The 17,189-nt window shown below is 40.2% G+C and overlaps 1 protein-coding gene across 4 annotated transcripts in view; it reads right to left on the minus strand.

The window, feature by feature from the left end:
- Positions 1-1,050: 1,050 nt before the first annotated feature.
- Positions 1,051-17,189, minus strand: part of CDC27 (cell division cycle 27) — a 32,212-nt gene continuing 16,073 nt past the window's right edge. The window contains exons 9-19 of one of the 4 annotated variants that reach the window (XM_055697569.1): positions 15,428-15,543; positions 14,886-14,985; positions 14,024-14,231; positions 13,010-13,179; positions 11,534-11,686; positions 10,103-10,311; positions 9,305-9,422; positions 8,085-8,213; positions 6,276-6,350; positions 4,716-4,896; positions 1,051-2,440 (exon numbers count right to left, since the gene is read on the minus strand). In XM_055697569.1, the coding sequence (XP_055553544.1) occupies positions 2,358-2,440; positions 4,716-4,896; positions 6,276-6,350; positions 8,085-8,213; positions 9,305-9,422; positions 10,103-10,311; positions 11,534-11,686; positions 13,010-13,179; positions 14,024-14,231; positions 14,886-14,985; positions 15,428-15,543 (1,542 nt within the window). In that variant the 3' untranslated portion in view covers positions 1,051-2,357. Of the gene's footprint in view, positions 2,441-4,715; positions 4,897-6,275; positions 6,351-8,084; positions 8,214-9,304; positions 9,423-10,102; positions 10,312-11,533; positions 11,687-13,009; positions 13,183-14,023; positions 14,232-14,885; positions 14,986-15,427; positions 15,544-17,189 lie in introns of those variants that run through there. The other 3 variants (XM_055697568.1, XM_055697571.1, XM_055697570.1) reach the window with 3 other exon arrangements.

Genomic DNA, 17,189 nt, shown 5'->3' on the forward strand with positions numbered 1-17,189 from the left:
TCTATCTAGAAGGTAAAATAGCAGCCTGGTCAAAATGTTACTTGAGATTCTTGGGAAAAAGGAAAAATCACTTTAAAGTATGATGTACATATAAAGCAAGGGACAGTTTTAAGTATTAAATCTTCCAGGTAGCATGAATACCCTTTGAACATCCCAGCTGAATTAAAAGCTCCTTCCAGGGTGTTGAAAGTTTTACTACAATTGTTCACAGGTTTTTTTGAGAGACCAAAAGAAAAGGGAAAAAGCCACCAAATTTCCTAGATCTCTGGTCCCCATTTAAACAACAGCGTTTGTTATGGGAAAGTCCTGAGAGCAGCACCTGCTTACTCTCGCTTTTTGCTTAGAAACTATGTTGGGAACCAAAAGGAAGCCAATTAAGATGTTAATTGGTGGCAATCCCACAAGTCCTGCCTCTGGACCGTATGCCGAGGTGCTGCTTGGAAATTCCTCCTGGCGAGGGACATGCTGGCAGCCGCGCGCGGGTGGGGACACGCCGGGACACTCGGGTGGCTCGAGCACAGCGGGCGACTCTGCCGCAGGTGCAGCTCTCAGGGGAAATCCGGATCCTGCGTCTTCCTCGGGAAGGGGAATCGCCCCGGAGTACCTATCCCCACAAAAGCAGTGCGAGATCCGGGACGCTCGAGCCAGCTGAAACATGTCATGATTTTCCCGTCAACTTATCCACCTTCCACAACCCAACACAAGCTGGTCAGAAGTACGTGGCAGAGCCACAAAGCTCCTTTAATATATTATTGTTTCTCAGATGCTAGAAATTCCTTTTCAGGCTATTAGGGAGAGTTTAAGCCTATTTTTCACCGTTTATCCTCCTACTTAAAAAAAAAAAAGTAAAAAATCAGAGATTTTTGCTCAGCACTTGAGAATTCTATCTTCAAGTTATAAAGGTGTCCGTGTGGCTCATGACCAGAGAGGGGCTGTTACAGATGATGTGCAAAACAAGGACAAAATTTAAAAAACTGAAGTTCTAAAGGTAACTAGAAGACCTCTGAAAACCAATACATTAAAAAAAAAATATTGACTGATTACAACAAATATGTTGCTATGAAATTTATATCACTCCCCATTTATTATGCATAAATTGCTCTTTAAAACTGCTCATATCATACACTTTTTTTATCATCACCGTATAAAGGGCACCAATTGCTGCAGAATGCTACAGAGAAAGATCGTTTTGGACTCATTAATGTGGCATAGCTTTTTTTTCTTGGAGGAGCAGCCCCTGTAGAAGAGGAAGGTGTTCCTAGAGTGAGAATCTTAACTAAAGGGGTGGGGGGGGTGGGAAAAAAAAAAAGTAGAAAGATAGATAATTGCACATTCTTGCATCCTGCCTGGACCACACTTTACAAAAAGTTTTAAAAATGATACTAATCTCAGACTTTTATTTGATGTGTTTCGCTAAGGTTCTGATTGTATTAAGGCTTTCACAGTCTTACCAGTCTATCTGCTTAGAAACACTCAGTCCCTCTGGATTAAAGGGTTGATGTTACAGTTGTATCTATGTTTTTTGTCTCTTGATTTTGCCCTTCATTAATTTTTATTCTTAAAAAGGGAAGAACATGTCAAAGGGTGTATGAAAAACGACGCAAGGTGTTGCCAATTTGTTTCTCTGGAGCACAAAGTAAACACTGACCTTTCAGAAACTAGGTGAATAAATTAACTCTTGGTTAGAACACTAAAGTGTTTCATGAAAGCTTTTGCAATGTGATTCTCCTGCAATGTTTCCACTCCTACAAGTCTGCACTCTAAGTAGGGACACTGGGTATTTTATGTAGTCTGACGCACCCCCAGTCCTGAGCATGTGCATTGTGTTTGTTCACTGGAGACACTGCGGCTTTAAGGTCATTTACATTCCCTGGCATTTAAGTTACACTACAATATGCAAAAAACTTTAAGAGACTGTATTTGTCAACACTGTCCTTGAAGAATTTAGAAATGAGGTTCAGCACTCTGCTTACCAAGAAAGAACCAAACTAAGACACATTTCTGGAAAAAGAACAAGACACTTTCATTAGTACTATCCCCACATCTACTGGCTTCATTACAGCAAACCACAAGTCTTTCTTCTGTGACATTTTTCCAGCAAAAGGGAGTCCAAAAATAGCATTTCCTCCTCAGTCGCTTTCATAGATGCGTAGGAGCCAACTAGCCAGACTCGTAGCAGCTGAATATTGCACTGCCACTAACTCTGCGTACAGTTTAAGTCCGAGTGGTGTACTCATGGTGTCAGTAGAGCACAATGACAGTGCTGGCTCAGTGATGTGAAGACCCAGGATGCAAAGGAAGGGGAGAACACAATGGTACCAGTCACACACTCAAGCTCAGATACTGGCTTTTGGAGGTTAAAATTCATCACTTTCAACTGCGTGGAGCTGCGTGTCATCTGCATCTGTCATGCTGCTCTCTTGAGATTCGTCTGTGCCAACTTGAAAGAAAAAGAAACATAAAGTAGTCAAACACCGTGGGGCTGCTTCACGGCAAAGATCCCCCCCCCCTCAACACCAGCACATCAAAGGCGCAGTACCAACAGCTTTGGGCTTCCCCTCCAAATGCTTTAAAGCCATAGTGCTTTTCCCCTTTTGCTTCTAACACACTGACCCCTGCCAGCTTAATGAAGTCTAAACAAATACCTTTGGAAAGGAATTAACACAAAGCACATATTAACAAAACATGCTGCCTTCGCCATCTCCCATCAAAAATCTGAAATCTCAGACACCTGGTTATGTAGGGATTGGTACAGAAGGTTCCAAAATTGCTTTAGGAAGTTTAACCTTCCCATTCCTTCGAAACACACCAGCTGCCTGAAACACATATGTTACTCGCCCACTGCGCTAGGGACCACTCCATTTACAACCAATTAACGCTCAACTAGTAGTTTGGCAGCCTCTACTTGCTCCCTGCCAAGCACTGTGTAAGGGATGTGGCAGAAGAACCACTCTGAGTAGCTGCCCGCAGAGGTTTCTGATGCCCAGGGGTTACTCCGTTCACTCAGCTCAGACAATGGCTAGTTCAAAGCTTCCAGGAAAACCAGGTTACTACAGCTGTTTGAGTAACAACAGTGTGCAAGATAGGCATGTACACACTGAGAGGCTACCCTTAAATATGGAACTTCTAGGTTAAAATTAAAATGAAGGTAAATATCTAATGATGGTTGATGAGACTCTAATCTCCTTTCCACAGTACAATTAACTGTAGATTCCCAAGTAGCTAAGATGTTTCATGTGGAAACACAGGTGCCTTTTACTGCTTTAACGCAAACACTTCACAGGTTTCTTCACAGTGCACACAGCTGAGGCCCATGGCAGGCAATTTAATGCACAAAATGACTCATGCTAGCCAATATATCAAAAAGAATCCCCCGTCCCCACTACTACCTTAATTTACTTTAGCTTATCTCATGTATCCTAGGAGTTACTCAGCTGAGACTAGAAGAGTTGCACAGTTTATCTGTGTGGTCAGGGAAAATGAACTGCTCCGAGCCTAACACTGTTTTATTTTGTTTACAAGTTGCTAGGGTTTGGGGGGGTTTTGGTGGTTGGCTTTGTTTTGGTTTGTTGTTGGGTTTTGGTTTTTGTTTGTTGGTTTTTTTTTGGTTGGTTTGTTGTGTTTTTTTTTTTTTTGTAATGTGTCTTGGTTCTGTGTGTGTGTGGCATTTGTTTGTTTGGGGGTTTTTCCCCTCCTTTTTTTGGGACATGGAATTGGCTTTTTTTGGTGTCACGCAGAAGTTTCAGGACTCTGTCTCCATCTTCTGGCCAGAAACACACCCAGCTCCCAGTAAGCCCATTTTAAGTCAGCCCAACTACGTATCAAGGAAAGAAAAACTCTTGACACTTGAGGAAGTGCAGCACAGGCCAAGTCTCCAGTATTAAAAAACACACAGTGCACAGGATCCATGAAACTCAATGTGATACACAGCAGGAAAATGTGACAGCTTTTCCAGCTGAAGATTCAGAACTGCAGCACATAGAGCGAGTTTTCTATTCTAATAGATGTGTGCTATTTTCTTCTTGGGAGGAAAAGAATTAAATTGCTTATTAGTGTTTATTTTCTATCACTATTTCAGTCTGCATCAAGGACATCAATATTTACTACTATCCATACTTCACAGAGCTACCCATGCTTCACGGAATTTAAGCTTATAATAAAAAGTTAGAAGAGAAACCCATGCCATTCCTTTTTGTGGATTATTCTCAAGCAGTCCCATGGAAGTGTAGTATTTCCTCTTGATTCAAATGGAACTACTTCCATGACTCTCATCAAAAGCTACCTTTTATGTTTAGCTGACCAAATATTTTTACCCAACACCCAGATTGTTAAACTTTTGACAAAGCCTCTACAAACAATTTCAGCTGCCATTCAGTAACCTCGAAATGATTTGATGCTTCTGCAAGGAAAGAGCTTTGGGCTCTGGGAACATCTTGCTCTCCTAGGATACTATTAGCCAACCACTATTTGTACAAATTTGCAGTAGTTATTATCTCAGTCCTGCTTCATCTACAGATTCTAAAGAAGTGTCACAATCCTTTATTTCAAGCTTACTGTAGGAAGCACGAAGGAATTCTTCAGAATGAAGAGCCTCTGGAGGCCTTACTTGGCGAGCAGTGAGGCTGAGGAGCACGTTTCACTTGTGAAACCCATGATTCCTCTCACCACCTAAGTGGAGATACCTCCTTGAATGACAACAGGTTGGAAATACAAACCTGATTCATAGGGGTAACATTCACTGATTTGCTCTTCTTGAGTTATTGGCTCCTCATCATCTGGAAGGTAACGTTTATCAATGGCCTCTTTAATCTGGTTATTGGCTCCTTTGGGGTCTAAGTCCATTGCCCATGAGAAATTCATTAGGGCCAAATGTGTTTGACCCAGTTTTTTATAAACCTAAAATAAAAGCATAAAAGGCTGCATTTGCATGAAGTTGCTACTTGAAGGTTTGGACAAACACACACAATACCAAGCCACAGTTAAAACTAGTATTTTATGAAAAGCAACAGAGGGTGGATACGACAGATTTGTTATGAGTCCCAAGGGAAACGGCAAACATGTGGAGAAAGAGCAAGCAAGTGTTTCTATTTAAGACTTGAAAGAAATTTAAATTAAACTAGCAGCTGACAGATTCAAGAAGATAAGGAGGTGGATCTTCAGATACAAGTTGAAGCTTTGGCACTCTGCAGCAGGGTGGGGTAAGAGCTATCAGCGTACATGTTTTGCTTTGTCTTACCCCCTCACCACTCTGAGTTTGAGTCATCATAACCCCAAATCTACTTCTAGCTCAGGAGAAGTCCAAAAAGTCTCAGATTTCTGATGTCAGAGGCCCAGAGCACAGGCTGGGGAAGTATCCCCACATGCACACACTAATGTTAATCGCTCTTCCCTACAGCTCTCTTACCATGAACTAGCAAAGGCATGACACACTGTCAGACAAATTTTTGATTTGACTCAGCATGGCTGTTCTTACATCCTCAAGGAACATTTTTACTGTCATTGGCAGGTGGACAAAGTAATGGGACATTAGGTGACACCTAGCTTGTCCTGCTAAACTGAACAGCAACATTTTCAAGACAGCACCGCGGTGCAGAATCCAGCCCATGTTTGAACTTGTCACTGTAACTTACACTGAAGCTTTCCTTACCATTAAGGACAGATGAGCAAGTAATTTACCTGTGTTAAGCATTTAAACAGTGAAAGTACTTAAGTTCACCAACAATTTCTGATACAGTGCACTAAAGTGTGATTCAACATTTTAGCAGCTACATGTGCAAATAGCCAACACTGCTGACTGATGGATGGACTATCCCTCAAAATTTTAAGGATTGCCACTGAAGGCATCATTGCTATCATATTGAATCAAGTCTTGACAGAGTTCCATTTTCAGGGAAAGATACAGTGGTTATGTGCACAGCCATATATCTCTCTTCAGTGAAGTATCTTGATCAGGATCAATTTCTTGCTTTTTAAAATTATCTTTCAAGTTGAGAGTGGTGAAATCAAAGCAGGTAAATAACACCACCACTGGCTTAAGTTATTTTTTTCTTGGTTTGTTTTTCAAGAGCTGAAGGCTGCTCCAGTAATAACTGTCTTTTGCATTTAAAAGCTGATACATAATGAAGCTGTGAGCATTAAGTCTTATTTAAAGCTTTGGGAATTTTTAGAATACTGCTCCAAATGGAAGCAGCTTATGGACCAGCATCAAATTTTCTCATTAGGTGTAAATTTCTGCAAAGGAAACCAAAAGATGACAGTCAAGTTTTTTTACTCACCTTTCCTATTAAAAAGTAAACAAGAGACTCTTTGGGAACAATCTGTTTCAGTTCTTCAAGTTCTTGTAAAGCAGACTGAAAAGGAAGAAGAATGCTTACTAAGCACAAGCTAGCAGTCTGCAACCAGTTATGACATTACTGAACTGTGAATGCACTAATGTGGTAAAAAAAATATACTGGCATTTACACAGAGTATATTCCATCAAGAACAACAGTACACTCATGAGAAACATCTAAAATTCCTTTTACATTAGTTTCTCATTTAAAGACTGTAGCGTTATCATAGCCCCATTATTACAGAAATAGAGTAAGTTTATAGGGCTTTGGTCTCCTACAAGACTTTTAACAACTCTGACATAAAACACCCCCATCAGCCCCAACAAAGCATTATAGGGTAGAAGACAAGGCACTGACAGTGTATTTACAGTGGGCGCTTCCTTCAGTACACGGAGCTTTGGAAACACTAAGAACATCGGGGCATTTTGCACTGATGTGCCGCTCCCAAGCCTGTGCTTTTGGAAGGTTCTGGTTTTACATATGTATCTGTGGACGTTTACAAATGATGACTGTGTTTATAATAGGCATTAGAAGTCCAAAATATTTAGTGAACTTCTACTTTTAAATTAATTGTTGACAGTGGAGAAGTTTATTCTGCTGCGACAGTAACTTGGCATCATTATTAAATTCTACCTAAAAATATTTAGCCTGCAGTTTGAAATAAACACTGCTTTTAGCGATCAAAAGTTCTGCTCCACCCTCTAAACCTTATTCATGTGAAGACAATGTCAAGTTAGGGCTTGCTACATAAAGGGAAGCGTACGTCTGCATTTATTTACCTACCACTAGACAAATTTATCACACTATCAAAATTCTCTTAGCACTGGTGCTAAATGCCCAAACTATTTCATTAAGTTTTACATAGTTTATGTGAACAGCATAATTTTAGTCTTACAAGTCTCAGCCTGACAAAGAAACAAGAGTCCAAATGTTTTATTTCCTAAAATACCATTTCACCCTGGTCAACAAGTTTCTTATTGCCCCTGCACTAGTGAAGGTAGCGAACTATTAAGATTTATTGTTCTTCCTCTTGTGTTCATCTTCTGCTTTTCGATTTTAAAAACCATCTACAAATAGGCACTTCATCAAGTCCCTAATCTTAATACATTTTATATTTAATTGGTTCAGTTATGAATTTTCAAAACCAAGTTCTAAGTAAAGTTTTCCCTTTACACATGGGCGCTGAAGCCAGGTTTCAGGAACCAGGCTGCAGTTTGTCTTCTGTGGCCAAAACCCAGAGGACAACGGTCACTGGAAAGATCTTCACTCATTTGAAACGGGGGACAGCTCCGCAGGGGATCAGGACAAAGGTGCTCAGCTTCTTAGTTTTCACTTGACCACCCAGCTTTTGAAATAGCTGGTTCTTATTGCTGTAATCTGTTATGGAGCCGTTTGCCAAGGTTTTTTTTTTTTTTTTAGTAATTTAGTATAAACTCATGATAATACAGCCATGCATTGGTGACACCCGCAGTAGGTTCCCCTTCTTTCCATTCTTTTCCCAAGGTCAGACTAAAACAATATTAAGAAAGCATCAACAATCAAAACCTTTGTAACAAGGGAACCTTTGTTCCCTTGGCAAAAGGTGGCACTTGTCAAAGCAAATGCTTCAAGACAGGCCAACATCCCAGGCTCTTCCTGCGAGCCCTCATGCCACCCAGTGAGAACCTGTAACCATTTTGCTTCCAGTGTCCCCATTACCAACTACAGCAATTTAAAGATAGCTTAAGGTTGTCTACATGCACCATGTCTTACCTTGTATTTTTCACTTGCAAATAATACAGAAGCTCTATGGAATTTGCATAGCGGGTTCTTGGGGTCAATGCTAATAGCTTTGTTTAAAGTATCCAAAGCCTTTTCAGATTTTTTCAGTGCATGCTGTACCTATTAAGAGAAAGGAAGAACAATTTTAAAAGGGAAACTAGCAGCTTATCTACTAGACAAGAATAAATCCGTTTGACTACATTTACTTATAGTATGTTCCTTTAAAAAAAAGAAAATATTTGTCCAATTCTAGATAAAGTCTTAACAAGTTTTCTTACAGGAAGAAAACCATACCTCATCTCCACCTCAAAACATTCTCCCCACCCCACAGCTTAGAGAAATCATTTAACCTTTGGCCGTGAGTGAGCTCAATGTCTTTCTCTGTACATAAGCGAGCTGCAGCCATCACCCCTGTAGGATCTGACAGTGCTTTGCTGCCACGTAGAAGGCAAACGAATGGCAGCAGGTAGCCATCCATCACAGTGACACAGCCTTCAGTCACCATCACAACTACCAGAACTGCTTCCCAGCTCTGTACACAAGCACTGGCTGGAGCGAGGCCGCCGCTTCCAGGGACGTGGTAGCGGACGGATGAATAACCAAGTCCCCCAGTAGCCCTGTCCATTTAACTGAACGGCTGGTGGCTGCAGTAGCCACCTCCCAAACTTCACTTGGCATGAAGTGGCTTAAGTAGGAAGTTGTCACATCTACAAGCAACTGGAACAAGGGCAAAGTGGACATAACAGCCAAAAAAACCCCCAAACATACTGCACCCTGAAAGGTGAGACAGAGCACCTTTGCATTTATAGAACTGGAAGTGCTGGTCCAAGTGCATGCAATAGCAATTAAAAAAAAACACACACGTAATTTCTTACATACTAAACACCCCCCACCACCACCCCAAAATACTCTATTCACGTTAATACCTGCCCACAGTCTCGATTTTCATATCACTACTATTTTGGCTGACTCAAACATGATGTGACAGTATAATTTCATTACAGGTTAAAAGTAGCTTGAAGGGAGAGAAGTGTTTCCTTTCTGACATATTAACTCTGTGGTTATTCATTCATATGGCACTTAAGATCCTCCAAGAGGTACTCTGAACTTGGGCTTTTTTGCTAAAAATGTTCAGTATGACTTTCCCCACTGCAAACAAAGTACAGAGGCAGATTAAAAGACCATGATAGGGTTAAGTTAAATCTACTTACCACTCCAATGTGACACAGTAAGACTGAGCTCTGAGGATTAATATCAAGTGCTTTCTGGAAATGCATTTCTGCTAGACTGAATTTTTCCTGTTTGTAATAAATCATTCCCAATCCGTACCTGCAAGCAGAAAAATAGTTCTGCTAAGAGAGTATTCTAATCAATCTAGTCTTTGCCAGCGAATATGATCTGGCAGAAATGGTCTATACTCTTGCCAACCCTACCCAGGGTGGGAAACAATTTATTGTGGGAGAAAAAGCTACGTCTATAATTGTCTTGGGTTGTTTGTTTTGGTTTTTTTTGTCAGTTGGGTAGTTTGAAGAATCTACATTCAATACCACAGGAAGACTGGTGAACAGCTACAAAGTAAAAAGCAGACAAAAATTTCTCAAGACTAAGTGACTTACACTAGCTTACACTAGATCTAACTTTTACTGCTTTTTATTTTTTCCACATAAACAGCTGTAAAAATCTAACTGTATCCTAAGGTGTAAAGGGACAAATCTCTCATCTCTCCAACTGCAAACAAAGAAAGTTCAACCTAGCTGCACAGAACAAAATAGCTGGGGTAATACAGCCAGGAAGATCTGTGGAAACCAAGAGAACTCTCATGTTTTGCCCTCCTTATGGAAGTAACTGTTAAAAGACGGGGCCGGCATCTTCTGCAGAAATAGCTTTGCTCTCTGCTTAGAGAGAAGAAGTGGTAGGGAAAACTACATCAGCGGCAGCATCCGGAATATGTATCTCTGAAAGGAGTTCTTTATCACAATGCAGTAGGAGAACAATGAAGCAAAACTTACCATGCATTGTAGTGTCTAGGGTTGACTCTGATCGCATTTCTGAAACAAGCTAATGCTTTGTCTAGTTCTTCTGTCAACACAAATTCGTGCCCCAACAGGGTGTAGGCATAAGCATAGTTTGGATCAACCTGAATGGCTCTCTGGAAGAACTTGATTGCAATGTCATGTTCTCGTTGTAAGCTGAAACAGTTTCCTGCAGCGCACCAAGCCTAGTAAAAACAGCATTGCAAAATTAGCACGCTTTTTACAACTCAGGGTGACTAAATTTGAGCTGAACAAATTCTTCCGCACTGCTTTACATAATTATATATAACTTCCTCACAGGTTAAAAAATAACAATAATAAAAGTTAGTTAAATCTCATTCCTGAGAGGCAGATAGGCCTAAATACACCTTATAGCTACACAAGCTGAAATACAGAAATTGAGAATCTAAGGACAAGAAGTTTGTGCCAATTAGATACTTCAATGACTGAAGGTTTTGAAGCTGTTGAAGAGGCTAGAAATAAAACATCTAAGATATTTAAGAATAATGAAGGGGGAGACAGTACATTCACTCTTCAGCTCCCTCCAACTGACAAATCTGGAAATCTGCAGAGCAACAATTTTAGCAACAACCTCCTCTCCCTCCTGCTCAGCAACCAGCATCGAGACTGTAAAGCATCACAGCCCAGGGTCCCTTGCTTTCCCAAATTTTTTTATCACCACTGTCGAACTGTTCACTCCTTGTATCAGAATCTGCATTTTCTTCTCTCCAGGATACCTTACTACAACTACCTCATTGTTTTTGATTGCTCTACTACTAGACAAGTTAACACCGCAACAGGATTCTCTCCTCCAACAGGAAGAAAATCCCAATATAATCTACAGTTTTCTCAACTCTGTTAAGAACATTTAAACATGTATACATCTATTACTTCTACTGTGGCACCTGTTAAAAGATGCCTTGCTTTTTGCATATCATGACTTTATGTTGCCATACACTCTGCAGTTTAATAGACTTTGGCATAAAAATGTTCAACGTTATGTCTGAAAATAAGTTCTAGAGCAAATATGTTTTAAGTGCCAGTGAATTAACTACAGCAATTAAAAGGTGGTACAGGAAAAATATTCCTTTTCTTTGCATACTTGCAGCAGCAGGGGTGACAGACTAACCCATGATCTTCCTGGATGAGTGGTGCCAATGCAAATTTAAATAACCATTAACAGATAAAAGGTTTCAACCTGTTCCATGTGAGCTGATATTCTAAGAAACCATTTCAGGCATCATCAGTTCAACAGATAATCCTGCCACCTCCCTCTCCAGTTTTGCCACGCAGTTCTCACAGGAGAATACACTTGAACTAGATCAGAGCTCAGAGCTTTGCTCTGAATCATTAGATTTTGCCCCATACAGCTACCCTCTTCACACACAAGACCACAGCATTTTATACCTCTGGTGAGTTTTTATCCATGTCCGTCAAATCCTTTGAAAGAACTGAAAGAGCAACATCTTTCTGCAGATGCCACAGCGTAGTCGAATAGATCTCCATGCCTTCTACTCTGTAGTTTTCAATCCTCCTTACTTCTGAAAATATTCTCTCAGCCTAGAGAACAGAAATTAAGCTTAAAACAAAATTCCACACACCAAAGCAGAGTGCATAGGTCAAGGTTAGTTCAGACTGAGCATCCTCTTTGCTTTCTAAGTGTACTACGGAGAGCTACAGGTCCTGTAACTTCCTCTTCAAGCAAAGGAAGCTACTGAACCCTAGCACAGATGCCAGGAGAAGCGCAGCCATCCCTCCCCACCGCTGACTCCGATGACATTGCTGCGTCTATCACAGCGCACAAGGAAGGCAAAAAAGCTACCCACAAAAATCAGAAAGAGCATAGCATACTTTTAGGGGCCAGTTATGACTATTAGCCATTCTAACAGATGACAGGTATTGCATTCCTGCCGAGTGCTACACCCCCCCAGACACTGTGCATAATAATTACAAGGCAAAAGGCAACAACTGCTGCAGTAAACACAGCTGATGCAGGGATGGGGGAATGCCTAACAATGTGACACCACAAATAGGTGCTTCACTTTCACTTGAGACAGCTGTACTTCTTATCAATGAAGATCAAAGAGACTCATGAAGTCTCCCTGACACAGAGCTCTACTCCATAAACTCGAGTGCCAGGTTACAACACAAAGGCCACACGGGAAGAGCTTTGGAAAAGCTTTAGGAAACCATTAGGGTCTGCAGCCTCAGTTTTCAAAATAAACTATTAAAAGCACAGCGTGCTCCATCTCTAAATCAAACCACGTGTACGTTTTAAAAACTGCTTTTGAAACCCACTGCAGTTCTCTCCTGCACAGAGAGCGTTTTAAAAAAATTGTGAGGAAATAGGCACACCCATTATCAGGACAGTGACAAGGAGAGTTAAACCGCTGGATTACCCTTAATTGCTCACTGCTGTTTCTGAAGCAGTTTGACATCACCTCAGCTGTGCCAAAGCTGTCATTTCTAAGACTGCAAAGGAAACTAGGTCATCGATGTGATCTGTGTTGACTAAAAAGGGCGAGAGAAGTTTTTGGATTTAGACCTCAAATTGTTTCAGTGATCCAATTTACAACACTGCAGTCAGTACAATTACATGAGCACAGCTGTAAGTGAAAACAGGCAGAGGCAAGGAGACCCCAATGGCTGGATAGAAGAGGACATAACTAAAAGAAATCCAAAGTGTAACTCAGCTTCTTCAGCAAAGCTCGATGACTATCGATGCAGATTCAAGACCTAAACCCATTCCAGGTATAACTCTTTGTTTATACAGTTATCTCAACTGTAAGCCTCCCATAGCTTTTGCAGGAAGTCTGCAGGTGTCATGCAAAGCTGTGCAAAACATTAGTGCAAAGGGTAAGAACCAACCCCCCCAGTTCCTACCTGCATGTATTCTGCAAGTTCGAAGTAAGCTCTCCCAATTTGGCACAGCACCCAGCCAGTGTTGTAGTGGTGGGATGGTAAATGGCTTAAAATATTTATCGCTTCTTTGCAGTTGTATGAACACAAGGCTAAATAACCTTTTCCCATGTCACGAAGAAGGCTCATCAAACCTTCTAGGAGAAAAATACAATAAATAAAAGTGGAAAAAAATAATTAAATAAAAAAGACAGCTGAGAGTTACTTCAAACTGCTAATCCCATAAGCTCTTCATTGTGGCAGGCACTGCTCCTGAATTTGTCTGTGAAAATCTTTCAGCTCCCCAACATGGGCTTATACACTCTTAACTTAGGCATAATATTCTAAACATCAGCCTTTGCAATGGAAGTCAGATAGTAATGACTTCTTAAAGCCAGCAACAGACTACTCGGGAAAAGAGAAACTCCAAAGTTCAGGGCAACTGGAGTTTTGCATTTACAACAGCTATTCAAACATTTTGTTAGGTCTGAACACAGTTTCCACATGTCTGGTATCCATGGATACATCTTCTTGCTGCCTGGAAACATTACTGAGCCAAAAAGGGAGGAATTCAGCAGTTTGTCTAGGATTTTCTGACAATCTGAATAAAGACTTATTTCTAAACAAACAGGAAACATGAAGACAGAACAGACTACATAAACCCTTCAAAAATAAAATTTTGAAGGAAGATAACCAGGTTACTTATAGCTCCTTTGAATCAGTTTCCAAGGATCTTGTCTGAAAATATTTTAATCATTAAGAATCAGAGCTTGCAAGATGTATCTGCTTACAACTAGCTACTTTTAATACTTCTTCACATGTTCCAAGTTAACTAGAAGATACTGAATTCAATCAGTTTTTATAATTAGACAAAGGTGACAGCCACAGGCTAACTGAAACAAGAAAGAAAAACACTGGAACAACATTTTTTCTTCATTTGACCTTAAAACATAGATACAAGCTTTACTCTAACTACAGTCCAATAGTGTTCAAACAGACCTGCTGCTGCCTTCTGTAGTGTAAAAGCCTGGATCTGTGGTGTAACAGTCGAAATTTTTCCTTCTGAAATGATGGAAGAGTCCAGTTTGGTAATTTCCAAACTATCATTTAAGTTTGGTTGAGTTATTCCTCCCTTATTTGTTTTACTTTTTGTTTTTCTGTTTGGAATCTTAGGTGGAAACTTCATTTTCAATTTTTTGCTATTTTCCTGAAAGTAAGAAGAGTAAGAGTTACATAGAAAGGAAGTCTTTTAAATTCAGAAAATTAAACTTACAAGTGAATTGTGTAAAGTTATTTTTATCGTCTTTTCAGCTTTAACAACCATGCCCAGACATGGGACTTCTAAACTTGAGTATACAGGCACATCACTTCACTGAATGTTTATTTGTTCATTTTTAAGATAGCAACATTCACATCACCTAATTACAGTCTACGAATATTTGAGTTTGGTGTTCTACTCCATTGTTTGAGAAGCAGAAAACAGATGAAAAATAACTTGTTTGGTGCAAAAAAAAAAAAGATAGTATCTGCTCAAAATGAATTCTGCGATAAATATATCTGATCAACACATCCTCTTAAATGGGCTGACAGCTACCAGCACCACTGCATTTGTCAGCCCAGCACGTATCTTTGTTTTTGATCATGATACTCTTCTTCCTATTATTTTACTTGAGCACTTGAGAGCTTAAAAAAACATATTGTGGCATCATGATATCTTTTCTACAGCCAGGTACTTCCTAAGTTCTGCTGATCACAGAACCTGTTCTTAAGCTGCTAGGATTGCTATGCATATGGGGAAATGATTAGTACAGTGGCACGAATAAGAAGCCCAGAAGTTTACAAAATGCACGATGTTCATTACCTTTGTTGTAGAGCTATCACTAGTAAACAGGCGAGAGCTTCTTCGAGGCAGTGCATTTGGTGGAGCAGCAATTGTTGGGCTCAATACCTGAGGTGTTGTACTAAAAAAAACCCAAAAAACAGCAGCACATCAAAAAATGCCAAAGTTCTTAATTTTTTCTTAAAAACAGCTTGTACCTTTGTTTAAAAAAAAAATACCTTAAGTAGCAAAGATAATAGCAAAGATATTCCCATTTCAAGATTAAAAACCCCCTAAATCTACTTGTTGCACGTCAAGCACATGAACAGAATTTCCTTCCAGCTACTTTTTCATTTATTGATGAAGTGATCTAATTGTGCAGGAGATTTAAAACAAAACAGGCCAACCACCACGCACGAGCTTCCCACAAGTTTGAGTTTTTTTGCCCAACAAAAAAATACACTTCTTTCTCATCCAAAGAGGAATTCTGCAGGAACATCCACACAAGTGGGCAAATAAAGCATGCAATTCCTTCAAGATATACAATGCACAATGTGATACCACGATGATTTCCCCCCTGCTACCTTGTCTGTGGGCCAGAGCTCTGTGTTTGTGCAACAAGAATTGGAGTGACTTCCCGGCTATTTCCACTCTGTGAGAAGACAGATTTTGTTCCAGCTTGGCTCATCCTGCTGACAGTCTGCATAACACAGAATTTCCACAGGTTTGTTATTATGTCACCAAGTTATCTCTCTGCTGTACCAAATCAAATCCATTCTGCCTATCACACACTGCACAAAGGAGGATAAATATAGGTCTTCTTAACAAAGGATGAGAGTTCCTCCCCATCCCAAGGGGCAATGAGTATTTCTCATTCTACCTGTTAAAATGCCAATAACACAGAGTTTACTAACTTTATGCACATTATTTGAAAGATAGAAAATCTCCATCTAGTGGGAAGAAACTATACATTAAGATGTTTGTGCAAGAATAAAAGTGAATTAAAACATGTCATATTTATCATTCCTTCTCCATGGAAATTTGTAAAAAAAAAAACCAAAAAGGGTGTGTGTGTTTAAATTATATTGCAATCACATCCAGAAGCCATTTGCCATTCACACCTCACAGAGGTGCACGCTGTATGCCACTCCACTGTTTAGCATACCCATACACAGCATAAATCAGTATTTCACAAATTAAGTTATTGCACAAGCCTTTGGAGCAGATACAGAAATAAACTGCTTCATCGAAAAGGGACTTGCATTATGCAGCACAGAAAGTTACTATATACCCACAGCCAAGTTAACACAGGGCAGCAAGTTACTGCATGCCATTTGAGCAACACTTAGTATGCGCACTCACACCTTTTGTACCTGTTACTTGCCACAGGTTACAAGCACATAATACTACTTAGCACCAAAACATTGTCCTGTATCTTCACCCATCTTCAGAGAGCTAAAATGTGCTCTTTGATGCCTACCCTGGCACAGCTAAGGTGTGGGAACTTGGAGCTGTGATAACCTGACTGTGAATCTGAGACCTAAGAAACAAGTTCAGATAGAAATTCTGTCTGACACATAGACTTCCTATAAAGGATTTGGAAGAGGTCCTCCCCTCCCTGCCTTTTAAAGAAAGCTGAAACCTTATCTTCCTGCCCACCCCAGGGATACAAACATTCAACTCTGCACCGGCTGTTTGGAACAGACATTCTTGAAGACACCAGAAATCAGCAAGTGGGATCAACGACAGCACAAGCAACACCAGTTTATGCGTTATCTGACTTCCAATATTCTGTCCTTCCCTTCTCAGTTTCTCTGCTATCAGAGGCCAGTTTAGCGGCCAGCAGGCACGCTCTTGCCCACTCAGATAGGAAGCCTTTGGATTCATCCTAATGTTTCATTCATTTACGCAAGTGTTTCCTAGGAAACTGCCTCTGTTAAGTCATGCACGTTCTAGCCACAGTTACACTAAACCTTTTCTAACTTGGTAATTTGAAGAGCAGAAGTGAAACTGGCCAAATAATTATCTGCATTGGACAAAGCATGCATCTGAATTCTAAGCTATTTATTAAAGTGTATTAAGTATTTGTGTTTAGGTAGTAGCATGGATGCATCTGGGCAGAAAGCACATGCACAGACTAGTGAAACTTGCACCTCTGTGCTGTTGTGTCATACTTAGCAAAGCAACAAAACAGTAAATATGACTTGAGTCCCCAAAGCTTTTCATCTATCACATCGTGTACACACGATATTAAATGCAGACAAGTACTACACTGATGAGCAGCCCTTTGCTAACTATGTCATTTTTTTAGACTCCTGAAAATTTATCTTCCTACATAAGCACAAT

The sequence above is a fragment of the Falco cherrug genome, chromosome 20, assembly GCF_023634085.1.
Source record: "Falco cherrug isolate bFalChe1 chromosome 20, bFalChe1.pri, whole genome shotgun sequence".
NCBI classification, from domain to species: Eukaryota; Metazoa; Chordata; class Aves; order Falconiformes; family Falconidae; genus Falco; species Falco cherrug.